Raw genomic sequence first — 25134 nt, 5'->3', positions numbered from 1 at the left:
ACTTTAAATAACCTTGTAGGCCTCAATAAGCTCTTTCTCTGAGTTTATCTGATGACCTCTGTCGTCTAATCTGACTTACAACCTGCACAAACAGTCCAAGCAGACGTGTGGAGTTGATTATTGATGAATGTTTTTATTTTTTTAAATTTTCTTACCATTTTAAGACAGGTGTAGATATTATAATAGTGTATATCGCTATCCTCATATCGTAACTGTTTAACTCAGACCCAAATGGACCACAGTCTGTGGACCCGTTGAATCCAGGTGTTTGTGTTCTAACAGGGCTCTGGGATCCAAAACAATAAGGACTAATGTCAAAATAGAGTTTGATATTATGGGATAGATATCATTGCATTGGTTAGTTTGGATTCAATAATTATCTTTTGTTTATAAAATGACTCACAGATGGTTTGGACTGAATTTATATCAACATTTATTTATTTATGTTTAATCTGTAACTATGATTTTAAATGTTCTACCTCTAAATTTCTGACTGTAAATAATAATTTTCTTCCTCATCTAACTATCTACTTTCTTCACATCTCACTGAGGAAGAAAAATCTACCATTAAACTTTAACCCATACAGATCCGGTGCTACTTTTGTGTCAGTTCCCAAATGAATTTTTCTTTTTTTCATAACCATCCTTAACCTCCTAAGACCCAGGAAATGTCAGCAAAGTACAAGCTGTTTTTTGTTTTTTATTACATAAGTGGAAACATCATGATGCAACAGTTTTTTCAGATGCAGTTTTTAAAATTTTTATGGAATGTCCTTTGTGGTGGACAGTTTTCTTTTTTTTTGTATAAAGTTGTGAAACTTGTCTGCAAATGTGGACAGAAAACCTATAGCTGGGTATGAGGAGGATAAGTGACTTATCACCATGTATTGTTATATTATCTAATGTATTTTGCATTTTTTCAGTGAAAATATGGTGTTTTCTACATTTAATTCACTGATCATGTAGATGTTCATGAGGGGTCAAATTAAAGTTGAGGATTATTTTATCAAATAATACAGAAAACTGAATAAACAGTCTCTTTTTCAGTCCAATCTGTCATGAACTGAACATAAACCCAGTGTGTCCATCCACTGTCATTGATCCAACTCCATGGGTTTTACTGGTGAATCAATGTTGTAGAGGATTGATAGGATTAGTGGATCAACAGTGATTTATCTTTTATATCAGTAAATTATTTTTTTTGCCGTTGGATGTTTGGATCTTTATGCGTTCAGGAAATATTGAAGTTTCTAAACTCTATGGACATAAATATGTGGACACATCATGTCTCCAGCTGTCAGATGTCCTGTTCATGAGGATCAGACATAGAAATATCAATATTAATAATCAATAGGATAGTTATCCCATGATATAAAACTATATTCTGACAGTAGTCCTTATTGTTTTGGATCCCAGAGCCCTGTTAGAACACAAACACCTGGATTCAACGGGTCCACAAACTGTGGTCCATTTGGGTCTGAGTTTGACAGTTATGATCTGAGGCTAATGATATGTATGTGTAATTTAGTATGCAGTCTGAATTGCCGGCATATTCTGCAAACCAAGACACTGTATCACTAAAAACTATCAGAGTTTCAGGGTGTGATATGATTGACAACACTTACATCTGCTGACAGCTGAAACAGAGGGGTGTAGGCTCACACACACACACACACACACACACACACACACACACACACACACACACACACACACACACACACAGGAGTCTTACCTCAGAGGCATTCAGCCCTTGTGCCATACATTGAACACATCCAATGTAAAAGCACAGATATGTCACAGATATAGTCCATATGACCCGTGTCTCATATGTAGCATGAAGGGGATTACACATTTGTGAAGAACTGGTGTAAAAACTAGGGTTAAATAATACAACAGCATGCAGTGAGATTTCACCCCTAATCTTGTCCTTAATTTTTGACTCAAACCTGACGTAAAACTCGGAAAGGCTGATTTGTGTGCATTGCAGTGCATGTACATCGGCTGGCACCTCTGAGCTCATGCACACTCACAAAGACCCTTTTATCTGCTTGTTTCATTTGTTGCTTTTCATTTCTAGCTTTTTGATTTGAAAGTACATTTGAAGTGGAATGATAACTATGTTTTGTGCATCATGCAGATGGATCAGGCAGATATCAGACACACAGTAAAGCACTGGTTTTTCATCAAATCAGTGTTAATGTGAACAAGCAAACAAAACAGAAATGTGTTTTTTTTGTAGTTTTGTCTGAGTAATGCATTAGCACTGGTCTACAGTCATCTGCCTCAGATTAAATGTGCTAAATGTTACATATTTTAATCAGATTAATTGGAAAACAAATGACCAAAGTGCTGGTTTGCTGATGTTTTCCAGGTATATGATCGTGTTCTTCCACATATATGTTGGTTTCTGTCCATTTATCGAATAGATTTATAATGTTCCACTGATAGAACCTGTAAAGTCCATATATTGTCATGTTACAGTAGCTGGGTTTCCGTAACATTTACATTTACGCATTTGGCAGACGCTTTTTTCCAAAGCAACTTCCAGGGGAAAGATTAACAATTTAGCTCTCTCTCTCTATTTTATTTGTAAAGCTCTTCAAATCAACCACAGTGGACCAAAGTCCATTACCGTCCGAAATGTGCAAAGTGTAATTTGCACAATAGAAAACTGGTAACGGAAACACTGAAGTGTCGCAGAAACTGTCAAAGATCGCAAAATAGTTTTTCCACTCTCATGAGGTGGTTTTTGAGTCGTTTGGATGTAAAAGTATAGTGTACCAGTGTACTGTAAACCCATGTAGTTGATTTGTCCTGTTCATGTGGTCCTAGTGGTTTTGTCCTGTTCATGTGGTCCTAGTGGTTTTGTCCTGTTCATGTGGTCTCGGTGGTTTTGTCCTGTTCATGTGGTCCTGGCGGTTTTGTCCTGTTCATGTGGTCTCGGTGGTTTTGTCCTGTTCATGTGGTCCTGGCGGTTTTGTCCTGTTCATGTGGTCTCGGTGGTTTTGTCCTGTTCATGTGGTCCTGGCGGTTTTGTCCTGTTCATGTGGTCTCGGTGGTTTTGTCCTGTTCATGTGGTCTCGGTGGTTTTGTCCTGTTCATGTGGTACAGTGGCAGCACCCAGGAGGTTCTGATCCAACTGGGGCAAACATCTGCTGTAAACCAGAACCAGAACACAACTAGACAGGACTGGACCACAATGAACATATGTGGACAGATGGGACTGGACTAGAATTACACTGCAGAACCAAACACTGTTAAATGGAAACACCCACAAGTAGAAACTGGGCTGGGTCCAAACTGAACCATCTGGACTGGCTCCAAACTGGACAAAATGACCTGGGTCCAAACTGGACCAACTGGACTGGGTCCAAACTGGACAAATATGGCTTTTATTTTGATAAAACTGTCATGGAAACCCAGCTAATGTTTTGACGTCGATCTGGTAGCTCTGAGTTAAACCTGTTTTCTCGTTAATTCTTGAATTTCACATTTTGACCCCAGACTTTATCTGTGAAACTACAACCAACCAGCATTTAGGACTGTGACTTACTTATCGGTGACTCACAGGTGGCAAAATTTCACTGCTTTTATTCTGGAAGTGTTAGACTTGTAGATCAGTGTCATCTACATATGTTATGAATAATGTGTTAATGTTTTATCATGAGTGATAGAAGGAACAACCTTGATTTAAATTGTCATCCCAGTCACGTAGGGCAGAGCATGGACACCTGCAGCTGTGGAGCCACAGGCGGCTCTTTAACCCTCAACACAAACTCAATTTATTTAATATTTAGCTGAGGAGGACAATGTGTTGAAGGCATTGGAATGTAGGTAGTGATGCATCATTGGATGTACTCAGTGTTCTTGTTCATTTCTAGTCAAAGGCGACTCTTTAGATAGTAAAAGTTGCTGACCCGTGCTTTAGGGTAAACTGTTTATTACATCATTTTGAGACAATCCACTTTAAGGTGTCTACAGTGCAATAACTTGAAGTACAGTGATATGTTGAAACATGAGGTAAAACAAGCTGTGGAGCAGTTGTGAAAGGTGATCGAGTCCCCAGCAGGTCAAGTGTCCTTTCAGAGACCAAACATATGTATGTGTGAAGAATCCCAGTATCAGTGCACACACCCATTTTGACAGTAAATACTAGAAATGATTAAAGTTATATAGTCACTAAAGTATCAGGAAGGTCTAATACAAAGAAATAAATAACCTGGTGCAATGTCATTTGCTAAAGCGTCATGTGATGCACTGAGGGAGCATGGGTAGAAATTAGAGTGTTCCCATTCCAGTGACTTCAGACGTCAGCCTAGAACAGTTCAGAGAGGGTGGGGAGGAGGAGTGGGTGGGGGAGGGAGGGAGGGGGTGGACAGAGAAACAAAGTAAAACACTGTGAAAGAGGAGTTTCCCTTTAACCCTTTAACCTCTGACGTGTCTGTATTGAGCGTTCTGAATGTAGGATTTATCTTAAATATTCATATAAATTCAACCATTTACTCAACAGTTAATTTTCCAGTCATGCAGATAGAATAGACCTTGTTCTTTCCATAGACATCTGAGCATGCTCAGTTCACTCCCCCACCACCTGTGGAATGGGGGGTCAAACACAGAACAGTGAGTGAGACTGACTCACTATAAAAATAGATGGTTTGGGCTTTTTTTTTTTTTTTTTTTACACCATTTTCCTTGTGTTTTTTTTTTATTTTTCCTGTTGTTTCCAGTGTTGTGGTGATTTTCATTAATTTTTTTACTGTGTTTTTTGTGTGTTTTTGTGTGTTTTTTGACTGTGGAACTGATTTATGGAATTAAACAGGTGTCAAAAAGCAGCTGGACTAATTTAGGAAAAAAGAGCCAAAACTAAAACTACAGGGACCAAATTCAAATACTTTGTAAATATATGTATATATATACATTTTTTACTTCATTTAAGTTCATTTTTTTCCCATATTTTTTCATGTTTTTTATTATTTTGTAAATATTTTATTCTTTTTGTTCCTTATTTTGTTTATTTTTCTACATTTTGTTTTTATTTTATTATTTTTTCTTAAATTTTGTTCAGTTTGTGGCTTATTTTGTTCATGTTACTTATTATTTTGTTGATTTGTTATTCATTTTTGTTAATTTTATTGATCACTTTGGCTGTTTTTGTTCATGATGTTGCTTATTTTATTCTTTATTTGACCATGTAACTGCTTTTTGGAGTTCAACAGGTGTCAAAAAGCAGCAGGACTGATTGATTATAAAAAAAAAAAAAAAAAAAAAAGAGCTCAAAACATAATCTACTGGGCCCAAATTCCAATCCTTGTTGTTGTTCAATGTGTTCCAGTTCACACTTGAGGTTCAGCATCCTAAATCTCTTACTGATGTCCATTCTAGTGCCTTATTTAGGCCAAACCTGTCAAACTTCAGTTCCTCTCTTAAACCTCTCCTAAAACACACAGTAAAACAAAACCACTGAAGAAAAGGAACACAAGCACAAACTCACAGCAGCTTTAATGAACCTGAAACAGACGCAGATTCACAGCAGAACCTTTACCTGGAATCAGGGCTCAGGGGTTAAAGGGTTAAAGTGAAGGCTGACTGTGCAGGCTTTTTGTTGCTGTTGTTCTACAGGTGTTTCCTATTCTTCCTGTCTACTTGTAAATAACAGAACAGCTCGACCATGCGACACTAAGCCCTCATGTTGCCATGCTGGACATCAAATAGACAAATGCCTGTCGTAGAACCAGGCTATGGCTGACAGAGGCAGCGCTGCTCATTGGCAGTTTTGCATTCTGTCTTTTTGTCTTTTTCTTTTTTCTTTTTTTGTTATAATTTACTTTTTCAGCCTTTTTTTCTATTCAAAAGCATACAGTAGGACCTGATATATAAATGTGTCCAAGGCTACATCCACACTAATACATTTGTCCACATAAGCTTTTTACTGCAGCGTCTGAAAGAATATTTGTTCTGTTCAAGTGAATATTTACTAGTTTCTGTCGTCAGTATTTGGCCCTATCCCAATTCACCCCTTGGCCCCTCCCCCTCCATTTTGCGAGTTTACATGAAGGGGTAGGGGTGTCCTGAGTCTCGATGAGTCGAAGGGGAGGGGCTAATGGGGAGGACTGTTTGACCCTCCAAATGGAGATTTTCCAGGACCACACTACAAACGGAGGGGCAGGAGAAATTTCCCATAATTCAGTTCGAATCATTGGGAAATATGGAGGTAAACACAACAAAAAGTGCTGCAGTGGCGAAAGGAACACACAAATGTACAGATTTTCTTTGTAAACAACTTAATCATTTGATTGACTATTTAATACCGTTTCAATGTGTTATCGTTCGCATTTCTGTGGTTTGCGGTTGATAGTCCCAAAGGCCATGGAACAGAGACGGTTCCAGCTGCTGACGGCATGGGGATGGGCTCTATGCACAACCTCACTACATCCTGAACTTCAGGTGGGTCCTTTATTTCCTGTCTTTCATTATTGGACACACTGATTAATCCAGGTGTGTCTGCTACTTGTTGGGACAACTGATTGATTAGGCACACCTGGATTAATCAGTGTGTCCAATAATGAAAGACAGGAAATAAAGGACCCACCTGAAGTTCGGGAAGTAGTGGGGTTGTGCATCGAGCCCATTCTGTCGCAAACAAAGTTATCGCATCTGTTTGTAGCGACATTGATGACTGATGATGACGTAAACAGGTTTGGAAGGGTTGGACCATTTCATAGGAGAATGTTTCAACCCCTACCCCTTACTAGGGTTGTGTATTGGCAAGAATCTGACGATACGATACAAATCACAATACGAAGATCACAATACGATATATCGCGATATATCATGATACTGTTAAAAAAGGCAATTTTTTGTTTGTGTCTTTTGTTAAATGATTATTTCCTTGAAGAACTGAATTACACCAGAAATCTGCACAAATACTAAACATTTTTATTTGATCAGAACAGGATCTAATGCTATATCACAACATTTTCTTGTATTAAAACTTAAATTCTGTTTTACAGACATTACAGTTTAAGATCCTGTTCAAATGTTCATATTCTATTAGTTCAGAACTAACATCAGAACAGTATTTTTGTGCAATCCGAACAAAGGAATCAACATTATTGAATGAAAGAGTGTTAAATAATAATAATAAATAAAATATAAACAAAAAAGAAAAACAAAAATGAAGCTCAACAATATCTGCTTTTCAATAAATACCTAAAAATATTGATACAGTACTTTTTTATATTGATACAGTATTGTGAAATGAAATATCACGATATATTGCAGAACCGATATTTTCTTACAGCCCTACCCCTTACAACTCTGTTTAAAGGGGTAGTGCCAAGTGCAAGGGCCAAGGGGGAGGGGTAAGGGGGAGGGGCCAAAGGGTGAATTGGGATTGGGCCTTTGTGTTTGTTTCTGTTTATTGTATGAAAGTAGTGTTTTTGTTCAAGTGTAGAACTCTGAGTTTCTGGTAGAGACTGTGAGTGGGTGGATATAATCAGTACTAGTTCACTTCAGTGTCCGTCTCTTTTGGAAAGGACCATGTGACAAGGGATTGACGAATCAGGGAAGGCTATTGATGACTGATTGGATGTAACCCTCCAACATTTTTCTGAGGTTTACAGACTAAAGCAGTCAGCCGTGTTTCCGTTGGAGGGATTCTAAAACACCAAAGTAGTGTGGATGCTGGGTGGAGTCAGAGTAGTAGACAGAATGTGTGTGGATGCAGCCTCAACATAAACAAAAGAACAACAAGGGTACTATTGGAAGGAGGCATGCTAAATAAATGCTTAAAGGAGTAGTTTGACATTTCAGGAAACATGCTTATTTACTTGTTTGCTAGTTAGCTTAGCATTGAAGGCAATAAGTGTGACCGAGGAAGCTACACTGGTATGCTACGGACTTCTGCAGTGATAATATAGTATTTTTTGAGCTGAAAAAACAGGAAAAGCTCAAAAAGCCCTCGGAACTAATGAGGGTGAATCTGAATTTGCAGTCTTCTAGTCTTGACATCATGAGAACTGGCAGGTCAGTGCTACCGGTAACATGCTAATCACCCTGGACTCAGCTTCATATTTAACTGACAGACTTATTTCATAAAATGTCAGACTATTCCTTTAAGAACGCACTGGCTACATCAATTTCAAACCAATCCCAGTGGTGCTAGTCTGGCAAACACTAAACTACGCGGGGAGTCTAGGTCGGTTCCAGGGGAAAGCACATGAAAGGACCAATATGATGAAGTGGTGCGTTTGGTCAGATTTGGGGTCACTTCAGGATGTTGTCATGGACGAGGGGTCATTCCACATGGCAGCCACGTCCCTGAACCTGCCGTTGGAATTGTGGGAAAGCAATAGCCATTAGTTTTGTTTTTTGTTTTTTTGTCTAAAATCCTCCTAAGAGGTCAAAGACATAATAAAAAAGTGTCTGTAAGCATGTGGCCACTCCTGTTTCAATGCTGATAACATTTGACTTTGAGGTGTAAACCGTCTGCGGACATCAGTGAGCGTCAGTTTCCTCCCAGTTTTGGATAATAATTCATTCTCTCTGTTGATAATGAATTAGGAGTTTCAGTGGACGCAGAGGGATGAAAGAGACAATTGGTGGCAGAGCATGGCAAAAAAGTTCAAATGCACAATCTGCTGTTATTTTAGGCGGAGACTGGGCTGAAGATGAGCCTCCACCTGTATCCGGGCAACCAAGCAAATATTTGGCTGTGTGTCTTTTATGAGCTTCAGACAAATAATCAGTCAATAATCTTTTGGTCACTGAATATAATGTGAAAATGACTTTCTTGTTATTTTGTCTGTGAATTCAATTTCTAGCAGTGTGCTCATCATCAATAGACCTGATTGACGTTGTGGAGGTTTTCCACAGCGCTGTGTTCATGTCTGTGCTCATAGTTAAATGTCATCCTACCACTACTGACCAACTGCTGTGTCACTGATTGAGGAAATCTGCAAGAATTTAATTACTTTTTAATTAATGTTACCATTTGGTAGTTGATGTGATGAACTTGAAAAGACGTTGATTCTGAAGCATCAACTATCAGCTAATAGTGTCAATTTAATGATTTAGTGACTTTTCACCCGACCCAAGAAATGTTCCAGTATTAGAAAATATTACTCTAACACCACCACAGATTTCTAGGGAATGTTCGTACGGGTTCTATCCAGCAAAAAAAAGTGTGTTCCAAGTACTTTGTCAGTTGAAAATACAACAATAGACAGATATTTCAGAATGAAATGATGCCTTTTCTATTGTATCTAATGATGATATTAGCTTATGTATATATATATATATATATATATATATATATATTAGGGATATATTAGGGATGCACTCTGTTAATAGTCCAGTAAAGGCTTCTACAGAACCTAAAGCCTGTGTCTGCTTCAGATGGACAGTAGTCCAGGGGTTTTCACTTCTATTTCTGTCACAGACTGAATTTGCTGATAATCGACTGTTGCTGTTTTCACACATTCAGCTCCATTCAGCTTTGTCTCTATCATGTGTCCATATGGAGAGGACAAGGATGAATGTGGAGGACAGCCATTAAACTGGGGTTGGGATTTAGCAGAGGTGAAAGTGGGCGTGGCTACAGATGTCCACACCTACTTTGGTGTTGATTGATCACTGTTCTGGGACATTAAGCTACGATCAGCTGTTTGGACGTTCAACGTTTTCTTCTGCTGCTGTCGGAACAAAACAGACAAAACAACCACTGGATGTGGATCTGGATCTGGGTCTGGATCTGGATCTTCCTCTTGGTCTGGATCTTCCTCTGGGTCTTACAGCTGTACCAGACTAAGGAACTGAAACCCCTTTGACTGACAAACAATGGACTGATCCACTCTTCTTCTTCTTCTTCTTCTTGGTTTTTATGGCGGTTGCCAAGGCAACAGTGTGCACTGTTTACTGGTGAAATGCACCAAATCCAAGCAGTTTAGGTGTATTATTATGGGCTGTATTTATCTGTGAAAACTTTAATTATCGGAAATATCTGAAAACGTCATTTTTTTCAATGTCGGACTGATAATTATCGGTGCTGATAGTTATTGTGCATCCCTTATATACATATATCCCTTTAAATTTTCCCATTTTTAGTTGCTGATCAATTGGTGAACTTGGTCTCTTAGGGATTCTTTTACATATACATTTTTCATACATTTCCGTTTATTGGGCAGTTTCAGAATTCTATGACATATAGTGTCATGGGTTTGGATTATGTAACTGCCTAGGGTTTTTAATTTGAAATGACAGATACAAGAGCTAAGGCATTCAGAGACGTGGCCATATAAAAACATTTTTACTGACGTATGGAGAGATGTATAGTATGACAAATTACATCCTTTGCAGTTAGCAGCATCTCCAAATGTCACATCTACAGACACATTAGCAGAGCTGGGAGTATGTCAAACACACACTAACATCAAGTCAGTCCAGTCTAAACCTTTACGTCTTAACTTTCTGTGATGAAAGTGGAGCTAAGTCCATGCTAAAAGCCAAATATGACAAGGCAAGTCACTGCTCAGGTCAAGGACTGATGAGTTGAGTCATGTGAATTCTGATCCTACATAAAGAGTTGAAGCATCAGTTCCGAACCTCCCAGATGAGCAACAATGGACAGTTAAACTCTGAATCAAAATACAGACAAACATGTATATAATAACTATTATAACTTGAACTGTGAAGGCTTTACACATTGGTTTCACTCTACTCCATTATATTTCAGATTTAAAGATGACAGTTTTACTTCATTACATTTGTCTGAGTCATTTCCAGTCAGAACCACTGATCTCCAAATGCACTGTCAATTTGCTTGTTATGAAATGAAGAATAAAGTGTTTCCATTATGGTTTGAGTTGAAATTTTTTTCTCCCTCTTAACCCATAAAGACCCAGTGGTACTTTTGTGTCACCTCCCAAATTAATATTTTGCTCTATTTAACCTTTCTTAGGTGATTTATCACCATTTATCATAATATTATCCTTTGTATTTTGCATTTTTTCAGTGAAAATCACGTATTTTCCTATATTTAATTTAATGATCATGTAGATGTTCATAAAAATTCAGAGTAAATCTGAAGGTTATTATATCAGAAGCAGAGAAAACAGAAGAAAAATGGCCTTTTCCAGCAAAGATATTAATAACTGAAGGTAAAAATATGTGTGTCTATCCACTGTCATTGATCCAACTCCACTGGTTTTACTGGTGAATCAATGTTGTAGAAGGTGATGGTGTTTCCATGGTAACTACGGAGCCTCTGAACGTCCAAATGGGTCATATCTGATGACCATGAAAAGATGAAGAACTGTATTTTACCTGAATTATTTAACAGATTGATAGAATTATTGGATCTAAAGTTATTAAACGGTTTAGATCAGTAGATGGTTTTGGTCACCGGTGGATGTTTGGGTCTTTATGGGTTAAAGTAAATAAGGTCAAATTCAAATTCAGGTCTAATGTGATCTCTCAACGTACCCTCCTTAAGTTCAGTCATAGACCTTTTTTGTTCATTGTTCAAATGTAGACTTCCATTTGAAACAGGGTCATTGGTCAGGTTCATCTGCTGACACATCCACCCTGTTGCATTAGTTTGATTCCCTTTGCTCTCGGTTCCTCATCTTACATCTACAGTAGAATGCACCTAAGTTACCGTCAGTGTTGGGGCTCAGTTGCAGGGTTCTCGCTACTGTTGTTGAACGCGTTGAACACGTTGAACAGTGTCGGTGATTTGACCCGCTACGCTGGTTGAAAGACAGTTTTTTCGTGTGTGTGTGTGTGTGTGTGTGTGAAATCGTCCAGCGTAATGATAACAAAATTTGAATTTGAAAAAACATATTCCTTTGTTTAGGGCTGCACGATTAATTGATTTTAAATCGGAATCTGATTTTTTAATTAGGACGATTTTTAAAAAAGGGAAATCGTGAAATCGATTTCATCTTTCTTGTGCCTCCGGGCCACACGCTTCCGGGCCATGCGCCTGTGGGCTACCGTAGGCTCCTCCTCCTATCTGTGACAGCGGTCTTTCACAGAAGTCCGTGTAATGACTGGACTTTAAATCTGTTAATGAACCCGCAGTAGTGATACCAATGTAAGCCGATGTGTCACGCACAGATCCCGCAATTGAAATATAACTGTATGGGGATCATTCATCTTCTGTTGTCCCTGATCCGTACAATACTGTCTTTTTCTGATCTGGGTCTGGGTCACGGGGTCAGCAGCCTCAGCAGAGGAGCCCAGACAGCCCTGTGCCCACACACATCCACCAGCTCCACAGATAGAATCCCTCTAGCGTGTCCTGGGTCGGTCTGTTCCACTCACGGATCCCCCAATTTAAATATAACTGCATGGGGATCACTCATATTACGTGGTCCACGCACGACTGATGTCTGTCACTGACTTACATTGGTATCACTTCTGTGAGCCAGATACCCAGAAAAGAAAAAAAAAATGCATTACTTTCTCTTACTTGCAAAATTTTTCATTCACAAATGTAAGTTCTTTAACACAAAACCAAATATTATTTATTTTTTGAAAGTTTTTGAACTTTATTTATAGCTGTTAGATACATCTGGAAACAAAAAGGCTCTAAAAACCATCAGTATTTGCTGTGATTTGGACATTGTATTGTAGTGCATTCCATTCCCCTTGGCAAACTTGTTCTGTTATTTTCTTGTTGTATACATTGTTTGTATACTCTACTTAATTCAATTAAGATTTAATGAAGAAGAAAAAAAAAAACTTCTGTGGGCCCGTCATGTGATCCCATCAAGATTTGAGGTCGGAGCAGTGCCTTGCATTGTGGGCTGCTCATGAAAATGACATGCTGACTTCTGTCGTCTTTTCTAGTTTGACCCAAAAATCTAACTCAAAATCGAAAATCGAATTTTCAGAGGAAAAAATTGTTTTTGTCAAAATCATGCTGCCCTACCTTTGTCTTGGCGCAAAGCGCTGCAGACAGGAAATGAGAACAATAGATTCAACATCCCTTTGTGTGCCTTGGTATTGTCTGACACCCACCCGGCAACATCACTTGCCTTAAGCTCATTGGCTGACAATGAGACTTCAATCAATTTATCTTATTTAAACAGACCGATCACCCGTGGAAAATTATATCTAAAATTTAGCCTGTGCGTGTGTGTAGTGTGAGTGCCACTCTGACTATCCCATATGGAGTAATTCCCATCAATAATTACCATTCACAAATTGAAAAAAAAAAAACAGTTTTTCCTTTTAATCATTGTTGTAACAAAGACAGAAACTTAGCTTCATTCCTCAAAATTTGCCCCTCAAAATGCAGGAAATATTGTTTCAGAGAGTTATAAATTAAAAAATTTTCCAGGGTAGGATGCCCCCGGACCCCCCTACTAAACTTGCACCATGTACCGGCAAGCGCCACATACATGGCGCAGTTGTTTAATTCAGTTTATTTTGTTTGAATTGAAGTTTTATAGGTTGGATTTGTACAGATTTACCATGATGACTGTACATGAACACTGTCAAATATTCCTGTTTCTAGCAGTCCAGTCTTTATGGCTGCCATTGCTCCCATGAGCCATGAGGTTGGAAAATGATGCACAAACAGCAACATAATGCATTTTAAAGGCTACATTTAAACAGAAATAAGGAGGCAAAGTGCAAAGGAATATTCAAGGAAACAAATAAGTAGTCACATTATTCATGGTCTTATCGCGCTCTTGTCAGAACCAGATAATATCACACACTCTCATTTATTACCATCATGGAATTCAAAACTCAAAGTTTATGTCTAATTTTCCAACTCAGAAAGCTGCTACCTTGGATTCATACGAGCACGATGAGTCAGGAAGCGCTTTTATCTTGAGATGTTAGTGGAGTCCTGCTGTGGGATTTGAACGGTTACCTGGCATTGATGAGATACTGGGCCAGACTGATGTTAGCGGGCGTCCCTGTGATGGTGATCTGCCGCTCTGACGAACCCTCCATGGCGTTTGCAATTTTGATCTGTGCCCCAGACATCTGTCGAATCTCATTGATTTTGGTTCCCTGGCGACCAATGATGCATCCTATTAGCTGGAAAACAGCAGAAATCTTTAAAACACGGAGGAAGCCTTGTCTTAATACATTTATCCTTAATATGTTCAATAATGGGAAATTTAATGGGTTATTTAATAGCCTAATTTATATCCCATCATTCAGGAAATTGAGTTTGAGTAATGATCCCATGATTAGTAGATGCAGGCAGGGGTGGAGGACAACATTTTTTTAAATCCAGGTGTTTCTTTTCTAACAGGGCTCTGGGATACAAAGCAATAAGGACTAATGTCAGAATATACAGGGTGTCCCATAAGTCTCTATACATAGGAAAAATAAACGTTTCTTGACATAAACCATTTTTATTTATGTAATATGCTCTATAGGACTGCCATTTTGTCGGGAATACATTTCAATGCGTGTCCTCCACTGCTAAAGAACTATAAAGAAGAAATATAAAGAAATACATGTTAGAACCATATATGTATGGAATGTATTACGTCTCCTATGAATGGAGACTTATGGGACACCCTGTAGTTTTATATTATGGGATAAATATCAGTGTATTGGTTAGTTTGGTTTAAATTATTATCTTTGTTTCCAAAATGACTCAGAGATGGTTTGGACTTCATTTAAATCAGCATTGATTTTTTTTTTTTTTTCTCCCTGACTGATTTTAAATGTTCTTCCTCTAAATGTCTGTAATATTTTTCCTGCTCTGACTGTAAATAATAATGTTCTTCCTCATCTAACCATCTACTGTCATCACATCTGACTGAGGAAGAAACATCTACCATTAAACTACAGTCAAATATTGATGTTTATCAACTCTGTGGACATAAATCTGTGGACACATCATGTCTCCAGTTGTCAAGATGTCCTGTTCATGAGGATCGGACACACAAACATCAATATTAATAATCAATAGGATATTTATCCGATAATATCAAACTGTATTCTGACATTAGTCTTTATTGTTTTGGATCCCAGAGCCCTGTTAGAACACAAACACCTGGATTCAACAGGTCCACAGACTGGGGTCCATTTGGGTCTGAGTTGGACAGTTATGATCTGAGGAGAACCGTCTATACATCATATATGGATGGTTTTGTCTAGATATACTGTACTCCATCACAGCCAAACTAGTTAATCCTCGTTTCAGACTACAGGACTCTGACAACATAATTGTTTCATAGTTTTCTGGAAGAACAGATATGTTTTGAACGTCCACTTCAGGACAGTGTTCACCATAGGGCTACCGGTTCAACACTGATGCTACAACACAGTGACACTTCTGATACACCATCAGAACCGCTAGTTCTTCTCACTGTGATGATATGATTTTTTTTTAAGAATTTGAGATGTGGATGGAGAGGATAAGGGCTACCAGAGACTTCTACTTCAGCTCAGTGTTTGTCAAATTGTGGGGTGGGTCCCCTAGGGAGGGCGTGAAGTCCTCCCAAGGGGGTCATGGGATCAGTCCTGGGTGGTTTCTTTTTTGTTCTTCAGGTTAGAACATTTATCAGGTGGACCTAATGTTTGATGGTTGGAGCACCCTGGACTCATTTTCTGGATGTCCACCAAGCCAGTCTACTGCCATGGTGATCTGTCAGTAGACTAGACAAAGAGTTTAGGTTTGGACAATGGACAAGGAGTGGACTGAAAAAGACACATGGACCAGTTTGGGCGGTTTGGACTTTAATGTTCTCAGATGCCCAATGGAAATGGGCTCATTGACCCACTGATATTGGTCACATGTTCATCTGTGGAACCAACATGTGTTTGTTGGTCTAAAAAGAGTTGGAGATAATTGCACATTTCCTATTTTTATGTGGACAAATATTGTCTTAGGGACCAGTCTGGTTGAGTTTATTTATATTATTCAAGCAAAAATATAAGTTATTTTTAATTTGAACAAAAAGTTATTCAAGGAAATGCAAAAAGTATTTTTTCGATATTGATGTTTCTTTCAATAAAAGTTATAATTACACCACTATTACAATGCTATTGAGGTTGAGGTGGGCCTGGAGGTTTTTAGTCTTCCAAAGGGGGGCCAACAGGAAAAGACTTGAGACCCACTGGACCACACTGAGGTGAAAAGGCTCTCAGTGAACTTTACTGCAGTCGTTTTCCTGAATAAAACTGCCATTCAGACGTCTAAAATTCCAATCATGCTCTGTAATAAAAGTGTGCACAGTTAACATTAACTACAAACTGACACAAATATATGACATATTTCCACTATTATCTGAAGTGAACACCATTTAAAATCTACAGATAATTAAAATATGCAACACATTTATGAGATAAGACCACATCCTTTGACATATCTGCAGTTTTACTTACATCATTAGGAATGGTGAGTTCATGGGTGCTGGCTGGTGGACTGGCATCCAAGCCTGAATTAAATGAGCAAAGGACAAACAAGATTTTAATTGAAACATTCAATTTGACAGAGCTGAAACATTCTAAGCATCTTTGGCTGATTTTCTGATGGGAATCTCCTCAAGTGTGTGTAAAATTCCCTAAATTCTACTGTCTTCCTTATCCAAACCTGTGTGTGTTTGTGGGATAAAGGCTGGTTTGAAAACGTGAGCACTTATCCTTCTACCATGATTAGAAGTGGAGATTAACCCTTAAAGACCCACGAGCATCTACACGTCTAAAATGTTTAAGGCCTTTCGAACCACTAATGTGTTCAATACAGTGAAATAATTCAAGTAAAAGGCAGTTTCTCAGCTTTTCAACAGCATCAGATGTTTTTTTGTTTTTTCTTTTCAGATACATCCATAGTCTCTGTAGTGAACATGGAAACACCAGTGTCCTCTGTTATATGGATCCACCAATAAAACCTGTAGTTTTGTAAAGGGGAACGGTTGTGGACACTTGTGTTTCTGTTCATTTATGGCATATTTTGATGAAAAAGTCATGTTTTCTTCATTTTCTCTGTTTTAATATAATAACCTTTGAATATACTCTGAGTTTTTTGAACACCTACATGTTCAGTGAATTAAATAGAGGAAAATACCTGATTTTCATTGAAAAAAATGCAAAAGGTAATATGATAATGAATAATAAATAACTTGGTCATGGTTAAATGTAGAGAGAAATACAGTTCTGGGTCTTTATGGGTTAACAGGGTACACCACTGTGGTGTGCATGGGGGGGTGTCACCCCCCCATGGTCCAATTGTTGAAAAACACGTGCTAAAGTGCCCTCTTTCGAGCCAAACATGTGTTAAAGTGCCCTCTTCAGTGTCGAGAACGTGCTGTATGTGCTCTTTTTTTCTTTTCACCCCTGACCTTTAAAAACTCTGTGCACGCCACTGGTACAACATGTTCAGGTATCTGTACATTACGTAGTTTTTTAACTTTGTACTTTTACTTAAGACATTTTTAGACAAATATTTGGAAACTCTTTGAATTATTACACTGTATAAAATTTTAAAATGGTTGGGGGAAATCATCCAGTATTTTCGTTTTGCATCATTGGACACCATGGTCTGAGACAGACATTAGTGAACCCATCAGTGAATGACACTCATGATACAGGTGAGAAGACAAACAAGAGGGAAACCACACAAAAACAATGTAACGAAATAAAAAATAATATATGAAACACACAACAGAACAAACATATAGTAAAAGATGAAAAAAGACAAATTATGCAAAAAATGTCATGATGTAAAAGATGATACAAAATGAAAACATGAAACATTGTCTGTAATACTTCAAGTATTACATGTAAAAATGACATTTAAGAAACAGAACAACATGAAAGCAACATGAAAGCTGGACAAAAAATAAAACTGATGTAAAAAATAAAACTAGACAGAAATTGTGTTAAAGATCTAACATGAAGATTACAGTGTGTAAAGGATGTAAATTAATAAAGACAAAGTAACAGATGAAAAAAGACCAAAAAAAAAAAGCATAAATAACATAAACATGTACAACAGAAAAAAGACAAAAACAATATAACAAGAAAAAGGACAAAGAGAGAAATGGTTTAAAGATGCAACCAAACTAAAAACAACTGAAGAAGAAAACAGTCTGGAAAATATAAAAGTGAATTATTATTCTTTCTGTGTTTATTCTGCTTAGTTTTCCTGTTTTATTTACTGTCCTGCGTCCACACACTGACTGTGATGCATGGATATTAGAGGAAGTTTGTACATAAACCAAACACAGCTGTTGGAATAAAAAATAAAACTGCACATCATGAACCCACTCATCAGTGTTTTATAAGGTCCTGCATCCTAAAACTTCTGGGTGTTGTTTATTTAACCCATAAAGACCCAGGGCTACGTTTGGGGCTGTTCCCAAATTAAATTGTCTCTCTATTTAACCTTTTTTAAATGATTTAACACTGTTTATTAAAATATTATCCTCTGTATTTGGGATTTTTTTCAAAGGAGACCTGGACCTGGTACTGTTGGACTAGGAAGGAGACGTGGACCTGGTACTGCTGGACTAGGAAGGAGACGTGGACCTGGTACTGTTGGACTAGGAAGGAGACCTAGACCTGGTACTGGTGGACTAGGAAGGAGACCTAGACCTGGTACTGGTGGACTAGGAAGGAGACCTGGACCTGGTACTGGTGGACTAGGAAGGAGACCTAGACCTGGTACTGGTGGACTAGGAAGGAGACCTGGACCTGGTACTGTTGGACTAGGAAGGAGACCTGGACCTGGTACTGGTGGACTCGGATGGATCCCTTCTAATCTAAACTCTTCTGTATTTAATCTGTTTCAGGTCGTGCTGTTAAATCCTATCCTTCTGTTTCTACATCACTTATTCCAGCAGTTTCCTTTCACAGTTTTAGCCGGTAGCTAACGTGATAAATGTTTTTTGGTTTCTGATATTTTTTAAAATAAAACACTCGAGTTTGTATAAATGTTGAAAGGCTCCTTTACCTGAACACATGGTTGAACACATTCATTGTTTCGCCTCAGGAAGTTTACCAGCATCAATGACTTGTCAACAAACGCTCAAGTAGTACCGAGATACAGTTGTTACAGACAATACCGTTTATGGACTTAAGGGGGACCCTGTGAGTTAAAATTCCACAGTGTTGCTTTAACATACCAAAAACAGAGAAAATTTAAGAAAAAGTGACTTTTTCCAGTAAAATCTATCAATAACTGAACATAAACCCAGTGTGTCCATCTACTGTCATCTGCATTCCCAGACGTACGATAATTATAGTATTTGTGCGATAATTTCACATGCGGTACAATCAGTAATTCCAAAAATCAAATAATTCAATAATTGAATGGACCAAATATGGGGTTTCGTGTTGACGTTTTTGATATTTGATTTGTTTTGACCCAGAAGTTTTGGTTTGTTTTTTTTTTGGTTTGACCCAGACGTTGCTGACTTGTTGCTGTGTTCGCTGAAGTGTCCTCTCCTTAGATTGTCTCCCATGGACCCACTGTATCAGACAAAACAACAACTGGAAGATCCTGTCCATTTTTTCAGTTGTCATGTCGTCCTCCTTCACAGTAACACGTTTGTTTCCTCTGAATAACACCAGATTCTCCATTATCGCAGAATGCATTAGACAGAATACGAGCAAACCCACCACTGTCCACAACAACACACCAACAGGTCAGTAAGTTCACATCAGATATGAAAAATGTCAACATGAAACCCCACATTTGGTCCATTTGATTATTTCCAATTTTTTATTTGTGCGTACAATCGAAAGAATAAAAAACAACTTGTTTTTTGATTTGTACATGAATACTGAAATAGCGAGTCATTTTTTAAATTTCCAATTGTGGATTCTCAATTGAATATGAAAAGAACCAGTGACACACGGATTCTCCTGCTTTGACATTTTTCTACATTTTTCTCTCTTTTTTTCGTTTGTTCATTTTGTCTGAGTTGCAGCTTTCGGCATGAAATTTGGCAATAACTTTTCTTTTTAGTTACATTTTTGAAATCCACTGTCTTTTACTCTTTGAACTCCAGTGATGCATTTTACATCCTCTGGTTACCTTTGTGGCAAAAATGTACACCCAAAAAAACTGCTGTAAAATCATCGTATAGAAATATATAAATATATTTTTCTTTTTTTTTTTTTCCACAGACCTCTTAAACAGCTTCTGACCTGCTCAAAACTACTAAACATTCAACAATTTTAAGGATTTTAACCCTTTAAATTCCACTGTAATTACTTTTGAACAAAGATGGAACTGTATTACTCGGTATTTGGACGGCTGATGGAGGAATAGGTGTTACTATAAGAGTGCTGCGTCTGTATGATTGAATTACCTTTGGTATAAACAAATATTTATTTTCCATGTGATTTCCCTTTATGGTATTTCTATTGCATTTGATTTACCTGTGTTTTAATTTACAGGGTCCTGTGTCAGGGAATGTTTTGTTTTGTAGAAAAATGAAAATATCTAAATACATTTTTATAAATGTTAATTTTGTTGTACCTATACAATGACAATAAAGACATTCTATTCTATTCTATTCTAAAAAGTAAAAAAAAAAAAAAAAAAAAAAAAAATCCAGTTTAATTATTTGAATTCTGAGTGATTTATTACAAAAAACCCACAAAAAAATCTAATATTTTTCATATACTAAATAGTAGGTGAATGAAACATTGGTGGTTAGAGTCTTGGATATGTCAAAGATCAGCAACAAAATTGATTCAATGTCAGGTTTTTTTTTTGTAGTGTCAGATTCTCCCTGTGGTTTCAAAAATGTCCCATTAACCTGCATTAGAACCACATTTTTTAATCTCACTGTCATTATAATCGTTATAATCATACTTTCTTTGATGTCAACATTTTATTTAGAAGAAAACTAGTGATGTTGGACATTTTTAGTGTATTCCACCAGTTTTGACCATTGTCCCATTGGATTGTAAATTTGAGGAGGGCATGAGGATTAAAAAAAATACCTATGGATTATAATGTCATTTAATTTGGACTCATTTATGTTCATTTCTTTGGCTTTGTTGGTATTCTGGGTAGGTCAGTGGAAATAGGACATCATTCAGTGTATTCCTTCCTGGATTTGCTCCATTCAGTTTGAAGGTGACAGATGTAGTATGTGTTACAGATGTAAAAATGTACCAGACTGTATGTGCCCAGCCTATTTCTATGGGACGCTCATCTGTGATGGAACTGAAATCACCTAAAATGACTATATTCTGTTCCAAAGTGATGATGGCGATGATGCAATTTTCCACATCACTTTAAAAGTCACACCCAGGGTCTTTTTTTCTGCCTTTTTTTTCCAGAACCAAGACAAAAATATATACAAGAAAAGAAGAAAAAAGAGAAAGGAAACCACAGGGGCTGAGTCATTCATGCTGTGCAAAAAAAATAGAGATAAGGTGAAAGGAAGGGGAAAGAGAAAAGATTTCTCTGGATGCAAAGAGAAGGAAGAGTCTACAGGGCCTCGTGGGTACGTACCAGGGAAAGCAGGGGTGGTCTGTCCGAGGGGGGTAAAGGGGGTTTGCTGCATAGCCAACTGGTGGAGCTTGGTCAACTGCTGAAGGGTTAGGAGGGAAAGTAGAACTAAGAGGTTACTGTCACATAGGTCACACCGAGAACTGAAGCCGAACCAAACCAGAGTGACGAAACAGTGAGGAGAAGGAGGAGGAGGAGGCGATGACGCAGGGATGTGAAGGACAAAAGCAAGAAAAAAAAAACAGATATGGAGGCAGGGTGAGTGAGGCTTCCATGAGTGGTTCAGCAGCCACATGAGCCACGTATTTCTGACAGTTTCAGTTTTCTGTCTGCTGATTGGGTTTGGAACTTCACAAACACCAGTGTGTTAAATCTGCAGATACACTGCCAAAACAGCCCATCCACAAACAACACCAGTGTGTTAAATCTGCAGATACACTGCAAAAACAGCCCATCCACAAACAACACCAGTGTGTTAAATCTGCAGATACACTGCAAAAACAGCCCATCCACAAACAACACCAGTGTGTTCTATCTGCAGATACACTGCAAAAACAGCCCATCCACAAACAACACCAGTGTGTTCTATCTGCAGATACACTGCAAAAACAGCCCATCCACAAACAACACCAGTGTGTTCTATCTGCAGATACACTGCCAAAACAGCCCATCCACAAACAACACCAGTGTGTTAAATCTGCAGATACACTGCAAAAACAGCCCATCCACAAACAACACCAGTGTGTTAAATCTGCAGATACACTGCAAAAACAGCCCATCCACAAACAACACCAGTGTGTTCTATCTGCAGATACACTGCCAAAACAGCCCATCCACAAACAACACCAGTGTGTTCTATCTGCAGATACACTGCCAAAACAGCCCATCCACAAACAACACCAGTGTGTTCTATCTGCAGATACACTGCAAAAACAGCCCATCCACAAACAACACCAGTGTGTTCTATCTGCAGATACACTGCAAAAACAGCCCATCCACAAACAACACCAGTGTGTTAAATCTGCCAGATACACTGCAAAAACAGCCCATCCACAAACAACACCAGTGTGTTAAATCTGCAGATACACTGCAAAAACAGCCCATCCACAAACAACACCAGTGTGTTAAATCTGCCAGATACACTGCAAAAACAGCCCATCCACAAACAACACCAGTGTGTTAAATCTGCAGATACACTGCAAAAACAGCCCATCCACAAACAACACCAGTGTGTTCTATCTGCAGATACACTGCAAAAACAGCCCATCCACAAACAACACCAGTGTGTTCTATCTGCCAGATACACTGCAAAAACAGCCCATCCACAAACAACACCAGTGTGTTCTATCTGCCAGATACACTGCAAAAACAGCCCATCCACAAACAACACCAGTGTGTTAAATCTGCCAGATACACTGCAAAAACAGCCCATCCACAAACAACACCAGTGTGTTAAATCTGCCAGATACACTGCAAAAACAGCCCATCCACAAACAACACCAGTGTGTTCTATCTGCCAGATACACTGCAAAAACAGCCCATCCACAAACAACACCAGTGTGTTAAATCTGCCAGATACACTGCAAAAACAGCCCATCCACAAACAACACCAGTGTGTTCTATCTGCCAGATACACTGCAAAAACAGCCCATCCACAAACAACACCAGTGTGTTCTATCTGCCAGATACACTGCAAAAACAGCCCATCCACAAACAACACCAGTGTGTTAAATCTGCCAGATACACTGCAAAAACAGCCCATCCACAAACAACACCAGTGTGTTCTATCTGCCAGATACACTGCAAAAACAGCCCATCCACAAACAACACCAGTGTGTTCTATCTGCCAGATACACTGCAAAAACAGCCCATCCACAAACAACACCAGTGTGTTAAATCTGCCAGATACACTGCAAAAACAGCCCATCCACAAACAACACCAGTGTGTTAAATCTGCCAGATACACTGCAAAAACAGCCCATCCACAAACAACACCAGTGTGTTAAATCTGCCAGATACACTGCAAAAACAGCCCATCCACAAACAACACCAGTGTGTTCTATCTGCCAGATACACTGCAAAAACAGCCCATCCACAAACAACACCAGTGTGTTCTATCTGCCAGATACACTGCAAAAACAGCCCATCCACAAACAACACCAGTGTGTTAAATCTGCCAGATACACTGCAAAAACAGCCCATCCACAAACAACACCAGTGTTCAGAAGGACTCAGTCAGTCCTTTTCTGAACCGCTTAGACCTAGACAGGGTCACAGAGAGGACACAGCCTAGTCCAGTTGGTCCACAGCTTAGTCCAGCTGGTCCACAGCCTTGTCCAGCTGGTCCACAGCCTAGTCCACAGCCTAGTCCACAGCCTAGTCCACAGCGTAGTCCAGCTGGTCCACAGCCTAGTCCAGCTGGTCCACAGCCTAGTCCACAGCCTAGTCCACAGCCTAGTCCAGCTGGTCCACAGCCTAGTCCACAGCCTAGTCCACAGCCTAGTCCAGCTGGTCCACAGCCTAGTCCACAGCCTAGTCCACAGCCTTGTCCAGCTGGTCCACAACCTAGTCCAGCTGGTCCACAGTCTAGTCCACAGCCTAGTCCAGCTGGTCCACAGCCTAGTCCAGCTTGTCCACAGTCTAGTCCAGCTAGTCCACAGTCTAGTCCAGCTAGTCCACAGTCTAGTCCAGTTGGTCCAACCACCCTGGACATGGAGCCAGATCATGGTAGGGCCAAAGTGTCTGTCAGTAATATGTGAACGTTTACCTGGAATCAGGGGTTAAAGGGTTCAACAAAAATCTGATCTTATCGTATCTTACCTTATCTCTTACCTTACCTCTTATCTCATTTTATCTTGCCTTACATTACCTTACCTTATCTTATCCTACCTTACCTTACCTTATTTTTTATCTTACCTTGCCTTATCTCTTATCTTACCTTATATCTTATCTTATCTTATCTTATCTTATCTTACCTTATCTCTTATCTTATCTCTTATCTTACCTTACCTTACCTTACCTTATGACCTTACCTTACCATATGACCTTATCTTACCTTACCTTACCTTACCTTATGACCTTACCTTAGCTTACCTTCAGACACAACAGTTCAGTGCTTTGACCCTGTCCCAGTGTGACTGCTGCTCAGACCGTTGTAATACTTATCAGTCAATATGAATTCAGTACAAATGGCTCTGATCAACACCACAGTCGAAACTATAAAACTGTCTGAGCTGGAGTCCACCACAGTGTTTTCCTGAGTCATGGGCAGCTCTGCATCCTCCTCCTCCCATCATACAAACATATACATAATGATAACTCCAACACTTTATCTTTGTTTTAGTGTAAAGAAATAACAAACAATATAAAAAATAAAACTACATGAAAAATTTTATATTTACAAACTGAAAAGAACTGTGACTAACCTGAACAAATATTCAACATATTCAACAACAAATATTCATTCATTCATTTTATTCATTCATTCATTTGTTTTGAGCAGAGGGAAAAAATTTAAAAATTGTGTACAAGGAACTAATATCTGAGAAAATACATTAATAAATAAAGATAATCAAGACAAAATAGCAATTGCCATGTACAGTAGTAATAACAGAATAAATTCACTATGTACTGCTCAAAAAGGAGCAATAAAAACAGCATTAAATGTTTAGTGTGTTTGTAGA

General features: G+C 38.5%; 1 protein-coding gene across 3 annotated transcripts in view; it reads right to left on the bottom strand.

Annotated features, from left to right (window-relative positions):
- Positions 1–3926: 3926 nt before the first annotated feature.
- LOC115412716 (poly(rC)-binding protein 3) overlaps positions 3927–25134 on the bottom strand; it is a 52183-nt gene continuing 30975 nt past the window's right edge. Inside the window, exons 9-12 of one of the 3 annotated variants that reach the window (XM_030125340.1) lie at positions 21455–21533; positions 16366–16418; positions 13889–14058; positions 3927–4318 (exon numbers count right to left, since the gene is read on the bottom strand). In XM_030125340.1, coding sequence (XP_029981200.1) covers positions 4282–4318; positions 13889–14058; positions 16366–16418; positions 21455–21533 — 339 coding nt within the window. In that variant the 3' untranslated portion in view covers positions 3927–4281. Of the gene's footprint in view, positions 4319–7331; positions 8329–13888; positions 14059–16365; positions 16419–21454; positions 21534–25134 lie in introns of those variants that run through there. The other 2 variants (XM_030125342.1, XM_030125341.1) reach the window with 2 other exon arrangements.

The sequence above is a fragment of the Sphaeramia orbicularis genome, chromosome 21, assembly GCF_902148855.1.
Source record: "Sphaeramia orbicularis chromosome 21, fSphaOr1.1, whole genome shotgun sequence".
NCBI classification, from domain to species: domain Eukaryota; kingdom Metazoa; phylum Chordata; class Actinopteri; order Kurtiformes; family Apogonidae; genus Sphaeramia; species Sphaeramia orbicularis.
Note: the sequence above shows the minus strand (reverse complement) of the source record. Positions and strands in the feature narration are given on the sequence as shown.